The sequence below is a fragment of the Phoca vitulina genome, unplaced genomic scaffold (genome assembly GCF_004348235.1).
Source record: "Phoca vitulina isolate PV1807 unplaced genomic scaffold, GSC_HSeal_1.0 scaffold101, whole genome shotgun sequence".
NCBI classification, from domain to species: domain Eukaryota; kingdom Metazoa; phylum Chordata; class Mammalia; order Carnivora; family Phocidae; genus Phoca; species Phoca vitulina.
Window position 1 is genome coordinate 354,808 of NW_022589804.1, and position 22,299 is coordinate 377,106.

General features: G+C 36.4%; 1 protein-coding gene across 1 annotated transcript in view; it reads left to right on the forward strand.

Annotated features, from left to right (window-relative positions):
- Positions 1–22,299, forward strand: part of NOX4 (NADPH oxidase 4) — a 160,696-nt gene that overhangs the window by 81,487 nt on the left and 56,910 nt on the right. Inside the window, exon 10 of the mRNA XM_032397656.1 lies at positions 9,280–9,340. Coding sequence (XP_032253547.1) covers positions 9,280–9,340 — 61 coding nt within the window. The remainder of the gene's footprint in view (positions 1–9,279; positions 9,341–22,299) is intronic.

The window sequence follows — 22,299 nt, forward strand, 5'->3', positions numbered from 1 at the left end:
ACGTAATTGATTGCAGTTTGCATGAATACCTCTATATCCTTTCATTATTATTTGTATTCAGAAATACACATGTGCTTTCCTGACATCTGTATTCGAAGTTGTGTGATTCATTATTTTTAAGCCGGGATAACCTGATTTCACATATTTTTCCATGACTCAGAGGCACGTCTAGCTGTTAGTTTGTTATTGTCTGTGCTTTTTCATAGCAAGCCTGCACTTGCCATCATTTTGCTGCTTTGTATTTTTAATCTCTTAACCAGTTGCTTTGGGAATAGTCTTTCCGGTTTTCAATGAAAACCGGACAAGAATGGTCATGGATTCCTTAAAGATTGGTGAAGTTTTTGTTAGGATTATTTATTTCATTTCATGGGTTTAAATACAACCAGGAAGTCTGCATCAGCTGTTTTGATCTTGGGTCTTGCTTTCATTTGTGTAATTTCTTAAAGAAAAAAAATTGTTTTTCTCTAGGGCTTCACAAATCTTTTGCTTGGGAAACTTAGAAACTCAGCTGGGATAGATGATAGATTAGCAAGGCAACGATGTGTCTTAACCATAGACCAGACACAGTGGTGGAAATTGCCCCAAAAAGGTCACTAATGTCCATGAAACATAACAGGATATCTGAAGTCTCTGAACATTAAACATCATCTAACTGCTCTAGTTTGGCTCTTTTCCAGGGGAAAAGAAAATATTCCTTCAGTGCCTAATGAGGGCCTACGTGATAAATATGAACTTAAATAGGTCAATGTATTCAGGGAAAACCAGCTGTTTAATATTAAACTTGATTTATCCTATTGGTATTTTTAGATACCTCCTTTTACCTAGGTACAAAAAGAATATGATGAATAAAAGCTCCCTTCTTGAGTCACATCTCCTTCCAGCTACTGCCCCATTTCTCGGTTCTTCAGTTCTGTTTCTCTCATTTTCTCTTAAATCCACCAACTTTTTGCCCACAGCACCCTACAAAAACATTTCCAAGGTCAGCAATGACCATGTGATTGCTGAGTCCAGTGGTCATTTCCCAGTCCTTGATGGACTTGACCTCTCAGCAGCGTTTAGCACAGCCAATCACTTGCTTTATTGAAACACTTTTTTCATTTTGCTTCCAGGACATCCAACTCACCTGGTTTTTCTCCTCATTTTCTGGCTTTTACTCAGTCTCTTTTTGCTGTTTCTTGTCATTTCCACAACCTCTAAATATCAGAACACTCGATTGTCCATTCCTTGAACCCCCTTTCCTCTCTAGCTAAACTCATTTCTCTGATGATCTCATGTAGTCTTACTGATGCATCTGGGTGCTATCATCTCCCAAATGTATATTTCCAGCCCCACCTCCAACTCTAAAATTCAAGCTCATGTATCCAGTTGTCTGCCAGAAACTTCCACTCGGATGTCTAAAGGACATCTTAGCATGTCTAAAACTGAACTCCTAACCTTCAGCTTCTCAAAGCTATTTCATCCACAGTCTTCCTCACCTCAGTTAATGCCAACTCCATTATTCAGGTTGCTCAGGCTGGAAACCTGGATATTATTCTTGATTTTTGTCATTTTTTAAATATAGTCAATAATCTGTCCACACATTTTCTTGTCTCTGCCTTCAGAACATGTCCACCATTTCCGCAGTGGCTCCTGGTCCAGTCTATTACCATCTGGATAGCCTGCTAACTGGTTTCCCTCTGTCTGCCCTTGTTCACCTACCATTTAATCTTAACAAGCAGCCAGAGTGATTATTTTAAAATGAAAATCAGATCATGTCATTTCTCTGTTCAAAATTGGCCAGTTTCCACCCTGAGTTATACCTGATGCTTATTGACTTGCATCTGTATAAATGTGTGTCTGTCTATGTGTGTGAATGGAAGAGGGAAGGTCAGCATGGCTGGAATACACTAAGAAAAAGGGAAGATGGAAATAATGTCAGAGAAGTCATGAGGGGTCAGATTTTATGGAGTTTATAGAACATTTCGAAGACTCTGGGTTTTACTTTGAGTGAGGAGGGGCCACTGGAGGCTTCTGAGTAGAGGAATGGCATGATCTGACTTACTTTTTTTTTTTTTTTTTAAGATTTTATTTGACAGAGAGAGTACAAGCAGAGGGACAAGCAGGCTCCCCGCTGAGCAAGGAGCCCGGTGTGGGACTCGATCCCAGGACCCTGGGATCATGACCTGGGCCGAAGGCAGCTGCTTAACAGACTGAGCCACCCAGGCGTCCCCTGACTTACTTTTTAATAGGGGTTACTCTTTTTTTTATTTTAAGATTTTATTTATTTGACAGAGAGAGAGAGAGAGATAGCGAGAGCAGGAACACAAGCAGTGGGAGTGGGAGAAGGAGAAGCAGGCTTCCCGCTGAGCAGGGAGCCCGATGCAGGGCTCGATCCCAGGACCCTGGGATCATGACCTGAGCCGAAGGCAGACGCTTAATGACTGAGCCACCCAGGCGCCCCTAATAGGGGTTACTCTTGCTGCTGTGTTAAGATTAGATGAAGGGAAATGAGCAGAAGTAGGGCGACCAGTTAGGAGCCTGTTGTGGGCATCCAGTTGAGGTATGATGATGGCTTGGACCAGGGAGGTGACAGTGGAGCTGGTGAGAAGGGGTCAGATTCAGAATATATTTTAAGTGAGCGCTAACAGGATTTCTTGATAGCCGGGGTATGGAATGTGCAATAGAAGAGTCAAGGTTATCTCCCGAGTGTTTGGTCTGAGCAACTTGGGCTTCATTGAGCTAGGGAAGGCCATGGGGAGAGCAGGTCCTGATGAGTGTCTGTAGAGCTCAGTTTTGGAATGTAAATTCGAGATAGCATTTATTGTGCTTTCATTAAATATTTGCTGGGCTAGTCAGCAAAGTCACTGATCTCAGCAATCCCAGCTCTCCTTTCCACTGTACAGGTTATTCCTACATCTAGAGCCCCTTCTGGCCCACCTCTACTTGTCTTTGGGTTTGTGGAGGAAGAGTTGCCTGGCTTGTGCTTGGGGTCAGATGATTCTGGGGGTCAGGTTATCTCATATACAGACGTGAACACAATTCCTCTTTTTCTTTTTTTTAAATCATAAGCTGAACCCTGGCTTCCTTCTATTGCCTCTGAGGTCTGTTGTGAGGGAAAGATGGGCTTGCTTCTCAAGGTGATCCCCTTTATGAAGATAGTGGGATTTAAGCTTCATATGTTTCTTCCATCAGTTTCCCAACCACCATCTCATCCACATTTCACCATGCCAGATTTTGTTTACACCTCTCCATTGTTGATATCATACCCCATGTTATCTTTGCTGTTTTAATTTGTGTTTTTGTATTCCTAAACCATCATTTTAGTGTTTTTTTTTTTTTTTTTTTTGAGGGAGTTGAGATAAACACACACATTCCTTCACAGTTCATAAACATTTCATTTACATACTCTTCCAGGATCTTTCTGTTTAAGATGGAGTCTATTTTTTCATGCAAATATACGAGTAAACACTAATCTTTTTTTCTTCAAGTAAACAAGTAGACATTAAAATATTGTATTTGTCAAAATGTTTAGAGTCATGATGTTGCATTAATTGTGATGGGTTCTGTCCTCCTGGCTCATTATCTCCTCTCTTACTTTTAGAACAATCCTCATTTGTGAAATTGCATGAGCTCCTAGTATAGTCTCTGGAACACTTTGGATTCATGTTTGAATGTATGAATAAATTATAGAAGAATTGTCCATCGTTGAAGTCCTTATTCATTCTCAGGTTAATTCTCCAATATTTTACTGAACTGATGATATTTGAATGCATACCCACTATGGGTAAGGTGCTATGGAATATACAGTACTGACTTAGAAATATTTCTTGATCTCAAGACATTGTAAATATATTTTAATACAGAAAGAAATTACATAGAATTAAAGAGGTGAACCGTAATAAAGGGCATAGTAAAATAATTTAGAGGGTCAAGAAAGTGAGAAATTTTCATGGCAGGGGAAATCAGGATTTCTTCATGAAAGTGGTGGCATTTGAGACAAGTCTTAAGGATTTGCTAGAGTACAGTATGAGAAATGGGAATGGAGTCATTCTACATGAGTAGACTAGTAAGTGGGAAAGTGAGAGGCCAGGGAAATGTATTAGCTGATCCATGTTGGCTTAGCTGGATTAGAGTGGTCGAGGAGGAATATGGAATATAAAGTTGGAAAGAATTTGGAACATGTGTGGTTAGTTATAGACTGTAGGAAAGAAGGTGGATGTTTTTCCTTAGGAGGACACAAAAGGTTACTCGGTAGGAGATTGCTGTAATCAGACGTTTTCTTTGGTAAGGTTATTTTAGAGGACTTGAAAATTGATTGAATGCTGGCAGGGAGAGATATATATGATATTCCTCTGCGATTTGAGCTTCTGCTCTGATAAGGGCATAGGTTCTATGTCCAGAGTAAGAGAATCAGGAAGAGAGGACAATTTGAAAAGTAAGATAATGAGAATTTTAAATATAGAGTGAATTTCAGGTGGAAATGTCTAGCAGGCATAGAAACTTGAGCTTTGGAAGAAGGGGTTAAAAATAAAACCTGACAATAATGATTAAAGACTCATATTCTGTGATCATTTTCTCTAGCTTAAGAAATTTGGTATATTGAAAATACAGCGTTTAATATAGTAACATCTACTTTAGAATCATTTTTTTTTATTATTGCAAGATTCTTGATTTAAAAACAAACACATTGTGGCTTTTAAATTTCTTTTCCATGTTGAATAAATCATTGTGCAGTGATATCATTTTTACATGTCGTTCTCAAATGTAAGATGATTACGTAATATCTGTTTATATTTTTGTGGGACTGTTATAAAATCATTAGTCATTTGAGCACTTTAAAAACTCAATGCCATATTGAACAAATAATTTGAAGGAAAACATTTTTACTCAAGGATATCAAAACAGAAATTCCTCCAGATCTGTTCTTTCATACAAATTTGGTCACTTTATTTTCTTATCCTTAAACTGGGTGATGTGTATTTTGGTACATATATTATGGTCAACATGAGCCGTACTCTTTCTCTTCATCTAGGAAACTTACGTGAGACTAAATTGAGACTCAGCAATGTCTTATTGTTTACATTTTAAATTAGGTTTTTAAAATATTTAAAATTATAAACATTACAAAGGCTAATAATAAATTTAAAAAGGAGATATATACAAAATGATTTCTCATTTTCTGTCTTCAGTTTTGCTTCCCAGAAGTTAATATTCCTAATGCAATATTATGTATTCTTTTCAACTTATTTCTCTGTATAGGAAGAAACATTCATACCTGTTTTTATTTTAATAATATAAGCTTAAGTACACATATTATCCTGAAACTTTTTAAACTGAAAACTTGTCATAAGCATATTTCCTTATTAATGTTCTGGGGGAGGTAGATAGCCATAGATATCTGTACTTTACTATTTCTCTTCTTTGAGAAGTTTTTTTAAGCACTATTAAAAAGATAGTGAGGAGACATATCTAGAAACAAGTTGCTATGGCCGATGTCAAAAAGGTCTGTGTTCTCCTCTAGGATTTTGATGGTTTCCTGTCTCACATTTAGGTCTTTCATCCATTTTGAATCTATTTTTGTGCATGGTGTAAGAAAGTGATCTTGGTCTTGTTTCATTTTTTTGCATCTTGCTGTCCAGTTTGGTGTACACACACACACACACAGAAATATTATTCAGCCATAAAAAAGAATGAAATCTTGCCATTTGCAATGACATAGATGGAGCTAAAGAGTATTATGCTAAGCAAAATAAGTCTGTCACAGAAAGACAAGTACATATGATTTCACAAAACAAACAAGCAAAGGGAAAAAAAGAGAGAGAGAGAAACCTAGAAACAGACTCCTAACTATAGAGAACAAACTGATGGTTACCAGAGGGGAGAAGGGGAGGAGGGGAGGGGGGGTATGGGGGAAACAGGTGATGGGGATCAAGGAGGGCACTTGTGATGAGCACCTGGTGATGTATGGAAGTGTTGAATCACTGTATTGTACATCTAAAACTAATATCACACTGTATGTTAACTAACTGGAATTTGAATAAAACTTTGAAAAAGTTAAAAAAAAATTAAGATAGTGAGGAAGCATTAAAGAAGCACTACACTATGTTTTAAGCAATATTAGTGAATCTGAACATTTTTTGTGCAAAGCTACTAGAATGTGATTCTAAGATCTCCAGTCATTGTTTCAAACCACACGTGCTGAAACCATTCTGTGTGTTAATCTGGCAGGCCCCCTTCAAATTTGAGGCAATATGATTAGGCAAAGACTATGTTAAATTCTGTGTTCTTCCTAGTTAGTTTGAAAAAGTATCAGTAACTTATAAAGGTATTATACCCAGAGTTTGAGAGAAACAGTACTATGTTTTATCTATTCAAAATCAGGTCAGCCTTAAAAACTGTACGGATACATTTGGCCAGCCTCACAAGAGGGAGGCTTGTAGGCTCCTATAGGACTGGAGGGGATGTTATCACATGTGAGTCTCCTTTACAATGTTTGCACTGAAAAAATGGACTCGAGATATGAATATTTGAGAAGAAGTCAGATGCACACTCAGGCACCCCAAGACTAACTTTTTTGCTCTCTCTTCTGATACCTTCTTGGCTTAGATCTTCTTTTTATAATCTAAGGGTTAGTTCAAAATGAGGGAGACATCAAGTGACTCATGGACAAACAGATTGGTAGCTTGAGACTTTGTTGGGGTTCTTACTTTCTGTGAGCTACAAATTTTACTGCATAGAGGCTCTGGCCAGTGTTAAATAGTATGAAGTAAAAATGATGGGTGGTTTTACAGATCACACCATCTTACTAATGGTATAATTATTAAGATATACTAGTGAACAAAACTTAATGATCTCAGAGTTATTAAAAACCAGAATGCAAATGAGATAAATATTAGAGTCACAATTATAAATGAAATAACATTTTAATAATACAAATAATATTTAAATAATATCATTTTTTTAAAGATTTTATTTATTTGTCAGAGAGAGAGAGCACAAGCAGGGGGATCAGAAGGCAGCGGGAGAAGCAGGCTCCCCGCTGAACAAGGAGCCTGATGTGGGACTCGATCCCAGGACCCTGGGATAATGACCTGAGCTGAAGGCAGTCGCCTAACCGACTGAGCCACCCAGGCGTCCCTAAATAATATCATTTTTATAGTATTTTTTACTTCTTTTAATATTTTTATCATACAGTAATGATTCTATTAGAAACACTGATTGCAGAAGAGTAGTTTGGAAATTCCCCATGTCACATCAATTCCCAATCCTGACCATTTATTACATCGTGTACTTTTTAGTACATTTCTGATTTGTGGTGAACAAGTGAGCAATACCTATGTTTTTATTTTAGTGTTCTCACTGGTTTCCAAGCTTCCTTTCTTTTTTGACTGTGCGTTCTTTACATTTCTCCACGGTGTCTTCATCTCCCCTTATTTCCTCTTCTTATAGCATCCCAATGCTATAAGACCTACATATGACTTACATTAGTTGGCTGACACAGTGAGCTTGAGGATCTTGACTTGCTTTATGCAACCCATTCTCCATCACAGGGCCCCCAGGACCACATATGACTTCAGCTCATATTTCCCCTGAATTCTTATTGTTGTACATTGATTCTAGTAATCTTTAACAAATAACTTTTCTTCCTCCTACTCCATTTGATTTCTCATGTGACCCTTACCCATTTTCCACGTTTGCCTTAGTGGAGACAGTGACTTGCCATAGTTAAGAACAATGTAGTCAGATAGACTTGGATCCAGACTAGGTCTCATCTTCTTACTAGTTGTATGATCTTGGGCAAGTTCATATTTTTAAGTCTCAATTATTCAGTTTCCCTAACTATGAAAGACAGGGATTATTGTGAGATTTTGGAAATAAGGAACTTGGCACTGCCCTTGGCACATGATACTCAGTGAAAACTTGGTAGTTACAGGTTTGAGAAGTTAGCAATGGAAAGGGGGGACTAATTTCTGTAAAAATCAGGAAAGGACAAGATATTGTGTGATAAGAAAGGGATGTTTTAGGAAGTAGGAGAGTTGAAAGAACTTTTATCATACAGTTAAAAATAATAGTGTGTATAAAGTTATTATCCATAACCCTTAGGTTAGATGTGTTCTCAGAATTCAGAATTTTGTGGATTTTAAAAGGTATGTATGTTTCATATATTACATAAGATCTCTAGCAGGATATGGGGTAACATTCTTAAACAAATGGATATTTTTTTAAGATTTTATTTACTTATTTGAGAGACAGAGAGATAGGGAGAGAGAGACAACATGAACAGCGAGGAGAGGGAGAAGCAGACTCCCCACTGAGCAGGGAGCCCTATGCCGTACTCAATCCCAGGCCCCCGGGATCATTACATGAGCCGAAGGCAGACTCTTAACTGACTGAGCCACCCAGGTGCCCCAACAAATGGATACTTCTGTAGGAAAATACTTGTGTATAAATTTTTATACAGAGGTATTAGCCTCCCATCATTACCCTCCCATAAATTCAAGTCCGATAAATGCCACCAATTGAGTTATGAAAAAACTTACTTTTCACAGCATTTGAATCTGGGGATTACAGATGAGGGATTGGAGTTCTGAAAAATAAAAGGAGATTCTGCATTTCCTTATTGTGAGCCAAAAATTATTATCTCATTTTAGTGATGTGGGTGTTTTCTACATTTTGTAAATGTGGGGCTGCAGATATTTTTCTTACTTCCATAGCCACACTCATTCCTCTTCCCAGCTACCCTTGCCAGTTCACTCCAGACTATTTCTTCTGAGAATTAAGGGAGGGAAGGAAATAGAACTCTTTAAGTAGGAGTTTCCTTGTTGGACATGGAAAACTCAGGTCATGTTGGGAAATGTTTTTTTCTTTATTCCTGGAATTTGTTAAGATGTGAAGTGTATAATAATATCTGGAGAGCAAAAGACATTAAAATCATTAGTCTCCATTTCTTCCTTTATGGTTAAAAGCTCTGTCCTCTTAAATATTTTAACTCAAAAGGCATTTTGGCAATATTTGTTGTTAAATGTGAAATACTGACAATTTTAGACTATGTGTATTTTTTTTATATAGATACCTATGGGTTTTTAAAGAAATGTATACTGACTTATCGACGGGTCAACATTGCTTTTTTCTTCCACTAATGAGGATCTGTATTGATTTTTAGTTCATTCCTTTCTATTTTCTATTGATTTGGGGGACTTGCTATGAGAATGAAAATTGTACTTAAATCATAGTTTAGTAATACGTAACTATTACTCAGAATTGATTCCAGGGGTTTTTGTTTTTGTTTTTGTTTTTTAGTGTCCTACTAAAACCAAAGCAACATTTGGGGTCCACCTTAAAATAGTAGGAGACTGGACAGGTATGTGGAACATAGAGCTTTAAGGTACATACTTTGAGAATAATGGGTCATACAATAGTTTGCATATGTTTAAGTAGTACGACTACTAGCATATATGGAAATGTGTATATGTTCTCAAGCTGTTGTTTTGTTTTCTTTCTTTGCATATATAGTTTTGATAGTCATATTTTCTTTTTGTAGGATGCATTTTTGGAATTCAAATACCTTAGATATCAATAATTGTCAATAATGTATTGTTTGCTGTGTTTGCAAATCATTGGTTTCTGTCTACTTGTCAGGTGCACTGGCAATAGTGGGAAGAATGAAATGTGTTTTGTAGAAAATATGATTTTAAAATTGGTTGTTGGTTTTACTCTCAAAATAATCAACACCTGGAACTGGGATTTATATTGAGATTTAAATCTTCCAGTTCTTGCATGACTTTTTTGTGGTAATACCTATGTGTATATATCAACTCCACAGCATCTTTGGAATAGTGGTCATTTTTAATAGCAAATCTATTAGTGATGTGTTACTCATTTATTCAATAAAAATTTTTGTATTATCTGAGAGATGCATTATATTAAGAGTTCTGAATAAATAAATGAAATATTATTCATTCTTCTATTCTCCTGGTCCAACACAGTGACTGAAAAGTGAGTGCTCATCAAATGTTAGCTTGTTGGCTAGTTGTTTAGTTTGGTTGTTCAAAAGAAAGAATGCAGATTTGGACATGAATGCAAGTGTAAATAAAAATATTTTCTAATTGAGTGCTAAACTAGGAGCAGGAAATTGGAAAAAGGTAGATTAGTAGTCTAGGGTTATAAGAGGAGCTTCACAGAGAAGAGGGACTTTGAGCTGAACCTTGAAAATCAGGCAAATGAAGAAGGAAGTAGGTCATTTTAGTAGAACTCACAGCATTGTCAAAAATCAGGGAGGGTAATGCATAAACCATATCTGAGAAAGGTGAGTCAATCAGCCTAGTAGAAGCAAAGATTTTATTCTTGGGAGTACTATGGAAAAGACATTGAAAGTCAGCTCAGTGCAGATCTTGAATGCCTTGACAAGATACTAAAATAACTTAGAGATGCTAGAGAACTTTTGAAAGATTTGGAGCATCATAACAAAAATAGTATTAATAATTTGCTAGTTGGATGGATTAGAATCAAGGAAAGACTTACTGGTACTGGAAGGCAGAGGAGAAGAGTCAGTGGAGGGGTGGGAATGGAAAGAGGACTAGAAGGAATGGATTTGCAAGCACAGGTTTAAGAAGTTAGCACTGGAAAAGGGGGACTAATTTCTGTAAAAATCAGGAAAGGACAAGATATTGTGTAATAAGAAGGGGGTATTTTACAAACAAAGACATTTGAAGAGCTTATATCATACAGTTAAAGATTACAGTGTGTAAATTCTTTATCTATAGAAAGGGCAACCAGCTTGGAACTGGAGACTTGATGAAAATGGAGAAAATAAACAACATAGTATTTAACGGGCAAATGATGAGATTAGTCAAAAGATCTTTGAGCATTATGACCTATTCAGAATTAGGAAAAATCAGGCTTCAATAGATATAGTTTATTTGCTTGCACTCAAAAGAGATCACGGTAGCCCCTTGTTAGGAAAACACTGGTGTAATACGAAAATAATAATTCTCATGATAAGCCCAGAACTAGTTGACATAATCATAGTTGTTTTGCAGTATTTGACAAATAAAGAACAAGTAAAGGTCTTCTTTGCTAAGAATCCCAATGAAATAAGAATTAACCAGTAATGAATGGTGATTGATAAAATTCTGTATCTGAAGGGAAGCAGCACAGTGAAGATATAATTTAATGCATCACGGTAAGGAGAAGCTTCATGATGGATTGTTACTAGCTATTGTTACTGAGTTTCTTCATAAAGTTATTTTCTGTTGTCAGTAGCTCATTAAAATAAATGATTACTTCATCATTTATTTCAATCTTTCCTTTTAGGAACACCTACTAGTTTTAATTTTATCCTCCTTTTTTATGTACTGTGCCATTGAGGGAGAAACAGGATCATTCTATTCAGAGTTCAGTTCCAGTCAGATGCATTTCAATTAATAAACCTTCATGGTTGTTGACTTTAAATATTTGTTGACTTGGAAAAAAATGTCAAGTGTTCATGCATAAAGCCCCTAAATGATTCTGCACTAAATAATGTCTGGCACTTCAGTTCAAAAAAAGGTTTAGCTATCTTAAAACAATAGAATTATAATTATGGAAGGAAAACTGGGAACATTACTCCTAAGATCGTTGGAGTAAACGTTTTGGTCTAAGATCGTTTTGGTCTAAAAGAATTGATTAAAACTTAGTATTAAGAGCAATAGGGGTAGGAAATACCAAAGGGGTGCTTAAAATTTGAATATCAGCGGTTTGCCTTTCTAAACTGACAGATATTTTACAGTTATCTTTTTCTTCCCTGAAATATGTTCTGCCTTGGGCAGGTCGAAAGAACAGGTTTTATACTGCCCCATGGATGATCTTTCCAAGACTAATCAATGATACCCAGCAGCAAAGTGACCAAGAAGCAATTTAAGCAGCTGCATATCCCAGGACAAGGAGGCCTCAAAGTTTCAGATTTATTGTCTAGCTTTTTATTTTAACCAGGACTCTTGTTGCACCCCTTAAGTATGTGAAAGACTCATTAAGTTTGGAAGACCCTTCAAACCTCAAACACGATTTAGGTTTTTCCTTGAAATGGTGGTAGAGTGGGTAGACTGAATTACTCAAGGGGATTTATCATCATATTAATATTTTGTTGCTTTTCTAGAATCAGTCATACTTTCCAATTTCAATACATGGTCACAGATTGCCTACTGGTTTGATTATCATTCTAACTATCCAAAATGTTTTGTTATTTTGTGCATTAGATGTCATTACTATTGAATAATGTCTGAGATAATGTTATACTGTTGGTTTTTTTAGTGTCTAAATAGCAGCTTACTCTAGAGAGGTTAAGTTTTACTACAAAAGCATTATATGCATAATATCTGCATTGAAATTAATCTAAAAATTTTGTCTCTTTTCCATTCAATAATTAATGGATTGACAACTGGATAAATATGCAACAGAGGGCTTATTGCATATATCATATAATAGCTTTTCCTTGAATCAGTGGTATCAATTTCTATCAATTTATTGTCTATTGGAAAGTATTGCTATAATCAGAAGATATGGTTCACTTTGAGGATCAAAAGTGGTAAAACAGGGCCATATAACATCATGAATTTGCCTTAATACATAATACATTGATACTCATAGTACAAGTAACCTTAGATAGGACTTTAGTTGAAGACTAGACCAAAAAAAGAGTTGATAATTCTCTATTTATTTCTATGTCACCAAATTAGCCAGGTATATATTATACTTCATCTAGCTGATTGTTTATGAAAAGATTAAAACAGAATATGTGTAATGCATTTAAGGTATTTTTTTTCATTTGGGGAACTCTTTACAAGTCAGATTATGACCACACAAATTATAATAATGTTATTATTTTCTGAGAACGTGTTTTAGAACAATTGTGGCATCCACCTTATACCACATGTATCTGTGAATGGCTTTTGGTGGCTGTAAAAAAAAGCAAAAAATTAAAATACTCTTCTTGAATACCAACCCTATTTTGGAGGACATGCCCAAAAAGCAGATCCAAAATAAATTTGAGCAAACTGGCTTTTTTGAACAGCACAAATCATACTTGGATATATGAAATATCTGGGTTTTACATAATGCATGTTCACATAGTGTAAGGTTTAGCTTAAGCCCATAATAAATATGGGTTTTCAATTGCTACATCTACAAAGGAGGGACTAGAAATACTCTTTGTTGTTGTTGTTGTTGCTTTGACTAGCAAATTAACATGGTTAGACATTTGTGGAAGATAACATTTAATCTCTTTGTTATTTAGGCTAATAATTAAATAGTTATTAAATACCTACTGTATGCCAGACACTGCACTGTGTCTGGAGATACAGAATTGGCCAAAACAGACAAGGTCTCTGCTCTCCTAGAGACTGTATTCTAGTCAGTAGAGATCTCCAATAAACAACAACAACAATAAAAAACAAGGTATAATGTGTTAGATAGTGATAAATGCTATGAAGAAAAATAAAGGTAAGGGAGTAAGAATGATCAAGGGTGGGAATGCTGTTTTAGACCGGGTGTTTAGTTACATGCAAGGAGATGAGGGGATGTCAGGTGGATTTCAGGAAGAAGTGTATTTAGACTAAGGAAAGAGTAAGTGCAAAGTCCCTGAGGTGGGAATAAGTTTGGATACTCAAGGAACAACAAGGAGGCCAGTGGGGCTGGAATAGAGATGGAGAGGGAGAGAATAGTAGGAAATAGATCGGAGAGGTAAGCAGGGCATTGGACACTATAGGCTATAGGAGGACTTGCATTTTTATGTGATTGAGAAAAAAGGCATGGTTTAGAAATCTACATCTGAATGATACTATTTTAATACATACTACCTAGTGGTTGTCAGGCTGAGGTTATTTACTTATTTATTTTAAATGATTGCATTTAGGGAGAAGGGGGAAAAGGTGGGAATTCAGAGAGTGGCAGAAAACAGGTCAAACTTTTTGTTGGGGTGGGGAATGTATCATCATTTTAATGATGCTTCAGTAGTGGTTTTATCTCCTGCCATATGGCCCTGGTTTACGGGGTCTGGTAGCCTGGTGCCCCATCAAGCCCCTATGATGGTAGTAGCTTCTTTCTCTTCTCTGGATTTCCTCACGATCTTTTAACTTCAGTTCTTCCCTCACCTAAGTTACTAGTTCCCTGTATTAAATTCCTTCCACTTAAATTATGTAGTCATTCCTGGTTTTGGTTGGATTTGGACCATTACAGGAGGTCTGCAAAGCCTCTTTGAACAGAGCTCTGAATCCGGAGGAGTAATAATGGGGGAGATGAGAGAAAGCATAAAAACCCTGAAGCAGGCAAATGTTTGTGGTCAAGGACCAGTTAGAAGTGCATTGTTGCTGAACTGAGTAAGTGGAAATGTTGTAGGAAATAAAATCTGAGATTACCCATGGACCAGATATGATAGGCACTTAGGGACTTCAGTTTTATTTTAAATCTTATAGAGAATCATTGGAGGATTTTGATTAGGGTCTGACTCACATTTCAAAATGGTAACTCTGGCTTTTGTATAGAGAATATGATGGGGGTAAGCTAGAGTGGGAATTAGGTGATGAGTTTAGAGAGAAGCCCTTGCTCCTGTCTAGACAAGAGAAAGTGCTAGTTACACATAGGGTGACAGTGACAGGGTCATGAAAAGTGGATGGATTATGAAGGTATATCTGACAGCTATTGTTGACGGATTGGAGGCATGATGTAAGAAGAGTTAGGAATCATGGGGTGCCTGGGTGGCTCAGCCGGTTAAGGGGCCGACTTTTGATTTCAGCTCAGATCATGATCTCAGGGTCGTGGGATCGAGCCCCACATTGGACTCCACGCTTAAGGTGGAGTCTGCTTGAGATGCTCTCTTCCTCTCCCTCTGCCCCTCCCCCTGCTCTCTCTCTCAAATAAATAAATAAACTCTTTAAAAAATTTAAAAATTTTAAAAAAGAAGGGTTAAGAATCAGAGATAATCTAAGTATTTAGAGTAAGTAAGTAAGTGGACGGACAGTGCTGCTGTGTATTGAGTTAAAGAACTTTGTGGCATATCAGGGAGCACAAGAGTGGGCATTCAAATTCCATTTTGTACAGTTTAAATTTGAGATGCCTCTTAGACTTTCAAAAAGTAAGATTGAATAGGCCATTGCATGTGTGAATCTGGAAGTCAGGGTAGAGATCCAAACCTGGGAATTATTATATTCATGGATCAGCTAGAATAGTAATTCTCATCTATGTAAGATTTATAAACATTTTAATATACATTTATATATATCTTAAATAGTATATGTTATGTGTTTACATTGTATGTATTTGCCCTGTATGTCATTACATTAATGTACATTTTATAGCAATTTATATTCATTTTATAGCATTTTATATACCCACTTTACATTCTTAAAATGCAATTTACAGATATTATGTACACAAATGATTTTTAAAAACCAATATATTGGTTATATTGGTTATATTGGTCCTAACCTTAGTATAAAGAAGCTATTAAAATAAAATAATTTATAGTAAATGATTTACATTTCATATTTAAATTTTCAAACATGACTATACTAGAAGTCATAATGAAATATGTGACTTAACCCACATACAGAATGATCATGAATAAGACAGTTCTAAATACAAGATCCCAATACAATTGAAATACTATGAGTACTATTTTCTTTATGGTGTGATTCTCCAAAATAGTGAACTTCTTTTGGTTAAGTTCTAGACACAATAGTTTACAATATTACTGCAGTTTGCAGCGTGGTTGCAATCTTGGGATTTTTTAGTGCCTATTTAGGTCATGTAAAAACTTAGCATTTTTGATAAATGAGTTTTTCATCTACATGAATGTCCAGCAAGTCGTTCGAGAAACAAGCAGGAAATGGGATAATTCCTTGTTACGTAGCATCCCATCCTCCACAATGTTACAGGATATCTAATGTCTCCAACCCCTACCCTCCAAACTTTAGTAACTGCTGATCATCATTGTGAGAATCAAATTGCCTCCCCAAGTTCTGAAAGCTGCTCCTCCAAAGTGGCACTGTCCTATCAAGAGTAGCTACTTTAAGAAATATGTATAGATAGAGAAGAAGTATAACAGGGTCCTGAGACTTTCAACACATAGAGTCCAGCAAAGGTGACAAAGGTGGAGTGGCCACAGAGATAAGAGGGGAATCAGGAGAGTTTGAATCCTGGACAGAATAAGACATTGTTTCAAAAAAAGAGGCATTGATCAATTGAAACAAATGCTGCTTCTGAGAAGTGGACTAAATTGCAGACTGAATTAATGACATTGAGAGCTGTGTTTTTAATGGAGTATTGGGAACAGAAGCCTGTCTGAAGTAGGTCCAAGAGATAGTAAGAGAAGTAGAGGTGGTCCATACAGACAAACCCAGTGATATGTTGGGGCCAGCTCCTGTGAGCTCATTGGATCATTGAGTGCTTCTCTTCCAACTCTTTGTCCAGTGATGTTAAGCTTAATAGCTTTAAATCATCACAGTGTATTTATTCCACAGAAATTGACAGATATCATAAAAAAAGGATTTAAAAAAGACCTGGCTGTTAAATATTTGCCAAAACACCACTGGGCAAATTCTAAGGAGTTTCGATATAAAATGGAATAAAGCAATAAGTCAGGAGGAAGGAAGGAGGATTTAGGGACAAGGCAGATATAAGTTAAGAGGACATATAACAAATACATATGTAGAAATATAAAATATATACACATACACATATATTTAATTTGAGCAACTATAATATGTTTACATACTTCTGGGAACAATGAGAATGAAGTAGAGAGGAAAGAGTTGATATTGCTGGAGTGATAGAGGGTATAATCACAGAAGCAAGGTCCACACGTGCCTCTTCATGCACTCCAGAAGAACTGGATTCACTGTGCAAGTGGAGGAGTTGACCGCAGAGAAGGCAGCTGAGCAGTTCATGCTTCCTAACAGGAGGGAACACAGAGAAGATGGTTGCAGAGCATGGCTACAGATGGATTGGGGGTTTGGAGTAGAAGGAATGGGATTTCTCTTCTGGTTCCTTCTGTTTCCTTGGTGAAAAAAATAGAAAGGTTATCACTGAGACTGAGGATGGAGGAAGATATGCTGAATTTTGAGGAGATGGAGGAAGGTATCATGTATCATTTGAAATAGTAAGTTGATGAGTGAAGCACAGTAGCCCTTCTGAGATGTGCCAAGAGGCCTACTAAGGTATGTGGTCCAAAATTTAAGTGAGACAGCTCAGAATAATTGTGAATTTTTCCAGGCATGTCCAGTTCTTCAGACTAGCTACTGTGCAGGTAGGGGGGTGGTGGTGGTGGAGGATTTTACCAGCGTTGGTCTACTCCTGATTGAATTCACTCTAGCTGTCACCTCCAGTCCATTCTCTGCACTATAGCCACTGAAGCTTCAAAGCCTGAATCAAATTAAATCATTTCTCTTGCTTCAATTACTTTAATAGCTTCCCATTGCTCCTAGGATAAAGATAGAAAATCCTCATGATGGCCTAGAATGGCCTCTCTGCTGAGGTCCTGACCTACCTCTCACCTTGACTGAGCTGTTTCTTCTTCTCTGCACTACAACAACATTGGCCTTTTGGTTCATTTTTGTTTTGCTTGCTTCCTTCCACCTTATCTCTATCCTGATCCATATGTTAAAAGTACTCTCCACCACCCTGCTCACCCCTACCCACACATGTACCTGGGATCTTTAGATCACAGCTCAGGAGTCATTTCTTCTATAATAAGCCACCTAGACAATTTTAGGTGTTCTTATATGCTGCTATATTTCTGTTCTTAAGGGCACTTATCTGCATTAGTAACTATATATTCAAAGTGTTATCATTGCTGTAGCAAGTTTCCTCCAATAGAATCAGCATAATTATGGTAATCATCTTTTTGCTCACCACTGTATTGAAGGCCTATTAAAATGGTTATTCCTAGTAAATGTAATTATTTGTTAAGAGAAGGAAGGAAGGAAGGAAGGGAGGGAGAAAGGGATGGACAGAAGAAGGAAGGAGGAAAGCAAGCAGGCAGGGTGGCATATCCTCTGTTTCACCAATACTCGCAAGCTAGTGGGGGCAGGAGTCAAGTATATAAACAAAATGTAATGCTGTGCTCTCTAAAATGGAGGATGCAGATGCTTCTGGGAGGGAGAGTTAGGAGGCTTTCTAGGGCAAACTGTGTCAGGGTAAACAGGACATGTCCAGAGTGGGAGATTATTCCAGGGAAAGAAATAGCTTGAATAATGGCTCAGAGGTGTGAACTATCATGGAATGTGAGGAAAATGTCATGGTGTTGGGAGGCCAAGCTGGAGTGGTATCCAGAGGTCATGTCATGGAGGAGCTTGGAATTGCTAAGAAGTTTGGTCTTTTTGCCTAAAGATGTTGCTGAAAAATTGAAGGGCTTTAAACAGGAACTGAAGTAAAATTTGCACTTTATATGAGTCACCTTGCTGGTATTACACAGATTGGCAAGGAGAAAGACCAGGTTAGAAGCAAAGACACCAAATTAAAGATTTGTCCAAGGAAGCTGAGGAGATAAAAAGTTGTGTGGAGCAAATGGTGTATAGTGTCCAATGTAATAGAGCCAAACAATAACTATGGGAGAACGATAACTCTGGGGTTACTGCTAACCTTATAAAAATTATCTCAGTGGCAAAATGCAGGGGAGAGGCTTGGGGATGGTATGGGTTGCTGTGAAATATTGAGTATTTTATTTTATTTATTATTTATTTTTTTAAAGATTTTATTTATTTATTTGAGAGAGAGAGAATGAGAGAGAGAGCATGAGATGGGGGAGGGTCAGAGGGAGAAGCAGACTCCCCACCGAGCAGGGAGCCCGATGCGGGACTCGATCCCGGGACTCCAGGATCATGACCTGAGCCGAAGGCAGTCGCTTAACCAACTGAGCCACCCAGGCGCCCAATATTGAGTATTTTAGACACTGGTAAATTGACAGAGTTAGTGTACAAAAGAAGCCCATAGCAAATGGGTTAAATTCTAAATTCTTCCTATTTTTAAACTTCCCCTGAACTCTGAGAGTAACCAAATTATAGTGTGGTCTGGACTATGGTTAGCAGTGGGAGATGAGTAGCAAATCCATATGCAATTACCTGTGTGTACATTTAGGTGGGTCTGGGTCAGGTTGAGGATTAATGTTTTATGTCTTAATGTTATGTATTACTTTTATAATGGAACACTGTAATTCTGGTCTCATGTGAGCCTATGTGGAAATCATGGAGGACAATTAATTAGTTAATTTGATGGAATTCAACATAACTCATTTGTTATTGTAATATAATAAATCATTCAATAAATATGAGCTGGAGTTAAATTTCATATTTCATAACCTCAGAAATCAAGGAAATTTTTCTATCAGGGAAATGAGTAATTTATATTATAATTTAAATGCCCATCTGCTCTCAGGAGAGAGGGTGATTTGTTTTCCCCTTGGTTTCTCAGTTGATGGACATGAAATCTGTGCTGTCATTGTTTCGTAGATGACAGCTCACTTATAATGCCACAGAATCTGTAGAGACAGCTCAGTAAAAGATTGGAATTCAATACTCATCAAGTTTTTTTTCTAGTTCAGTCATTTTATGAGCCCAAAGATGGGGGGAAATGTGCAATTTTTGTTTTCTAGCCTATAAGAATTGTGACTTTTAGTTCTTGGAAATAAGCAAATCCTACAATTTTGGGGCCTGGGAGTAGAGTTATTATAGCAAAGTGGTTTGTTTGCTGTTTTTATTATGAATTGTTTTGTCCCTAAGAGAAGTTTGGACTCTGGGTTATCTAATGTTTTTTTTTCTGCTCGATTTTACTCTATAAAGAAAATAACAGTGAGGAATTTTCTTGGTAATATGATTTCTTAGGAATGTCAAAAATGTGACAGTAATGTACTGGGTAGCCAAGAATGTGTATGTCATTTTGCCAAGTTAGTCTAGTGTCAATGAACTAAATAATTTCCAAGAAACCAAAAAGTCAATGATTGTGTGCCATTATCACGATCATGAGGAACATTTGCAAGTACACATTTGTTTGTTGCACTTGCTAAGCACTTTATGAGGGAAGCTAAATGGATATAGTTCCTGTTCTCTAAATGTATTGTAATTTTTAAAGCAAAATTATAACTTGATGGATTATGATGCAGATAGGTTTGTAAATGTCATCCAAATGAACACACCTAAGACTTTTAAGTGTGTTAATACCAAAGGAAGGTGCTTATCTCCTGTGGATTCAGAGCCAACTGAGTCAGGGAGTTTTGGGAATAGCATCCAATGAAAATGCTGCCACTTACGATTTTTCAACTTTAACAAAGGAAGAGGGTTGGGATGTAATAAACAGATGTAAATAGAAGGTAAAACTAAAGTCTTGTATGAAATGAGATTTCTAGAAAATTTGGAGGTGACAAATAATGGCCATGAAACGCTAGAGAACCCCAAGAAGTGTGCCAAACTGAATAGTACAATAGATAGCTGAGTAAGTAGAGTTAAAATTGTCTGCTATAGTGTGATGAAGAGCTTGAAAGTAGGAGGTGATCTCATTTTTTTGTTACTGTATTGAGAAACTAGTAAAATGTCTTGGGTGCCGCTATCAACATAATTAAAGAGGAAAGGAAAGAAGAGATCTATATAAAAAAACTTTGCATATTCCAGTGTTTTCAGTGACAATACCTAGTAGAAAGCTATGCCTCTAATTAGAACAAATAAAATGTATTTTAAGAGTTAGATATCCTTCAAGGAATAGTCAAGTGATTTGTCATCCTTTGTTACCCCAGCTCCTCCTCATTTATGACATAGTCCTCCGAGTTTCCACTTTCACGATAACTGAAAATCTTCTGTTGCTGCTGGAATCGCAGACTCTTCGGTGGCCATTTGAATATTGTGCCTTCTCTGGTTGAGGTAGTGTGCTCAACCATACAGACTTTCAAGCCTGGCAGCAAACATAGCAGAAAAGACAACCAGGGCCAAGATCCAAACCGATACCAATGGGACTTTGTTTTTTTTCCTTTTCTTTTCTTTTCTTTCTTTTTCTTTTTCTTTTTTCCTTTTTCTTCTTTTTTTTTTAGGTCAGGGAAGGAATTTACATGAATAAATATTCTTATTCTTACTTTTTCTACAGAGTAGGAACAAAAGGCAGCATTTTCCAAGTTATCTTTCAAAAAGGTTTTTAGTTGTACTGATTACATATTATATTTGTTTGCTTATTTATTTAGCTGGAGGAGTTAGCCTTTATAAGTAAACCTTTAACAAAAAGCTCCCTAGGCCTATTGAAAACATTCATTTGGTGTTTATTATTTTTACCATATTAAAAAGAATTCACAGAGGAAAAAAAATCTGATTTAACTTCAGTGAGAACTGAAAATCAAGCAATATCAAGAAAATGAAGGATTCTTTAAAGGATGGAACAGTGTAGAGGGACACGCTATGTTTCTAGATATAAAGTCTGAATATTTAAAACTGTTAATTCTCCCCAAGATAAATTATAGGCTTAATATAATTTCAATTAAAATCAAAATTCAAAGTAAAAAATAATTATCAATGCTTATTTGAAAAAACAGAAGAAAATAACTAAAAATAAGAAAAAGTCTAGAAAATCCTGAATGACAAGATTAGCCCTATTAAAACATGTTATAAAATGAAATAAACTTTACAAACTAAGAATTTATAAGGATAAAAGATGTACTTAGGAACATGAAGCTGTTAAGTGGATCAGTTGAGATTTGAACTCAGGCTCATTGTATGCTAAAACATGTGCTAATTTACTTGCTTCCTCCTATAATGTTGAAATAGTTTAAGCACTATGTTACTAGAACAAAAATGACAGGAGATCTATTAACAAAGAAAAATAGATATCCTAGAAACAGACCCTTTACTACAGGAAAATACATATCATATGATAAAGAAAGGTCCATAAGTCAATATGAAGTATTAGTTTGTAAATAGTTAAAACAATTGTCACTTAGCTATTTAAAAAAAATTAAATCTTTACTTCAGATGACCAAAAATTAATTCCAAATAGGTTAAATATTTTGACATAAAAAAGTTAATCTATCAAGGAATCGGAAGAAAAGAGAAATTAACAGCAATCTCTGGCTACAAAAGGCCATCTATTCTAGAATACATAGAGCAAACTAAGTAGATTTAGCTATGTAAAAATATAAAAATCCCATCAAAAAAGAAAACACAGTTGAACAGAGAAACATTTAAAGCAGTGACTCACTAATACCGTCAATATATAAAGAGTCCCTTCAATTCAATAAGAAGCTGAAAAAGGAGGGGCGCCTGGGTGGCTCAGTCGTTAAGCGTCTGCCTTCAGCTCAGGTCATGATTCCAGGATCCT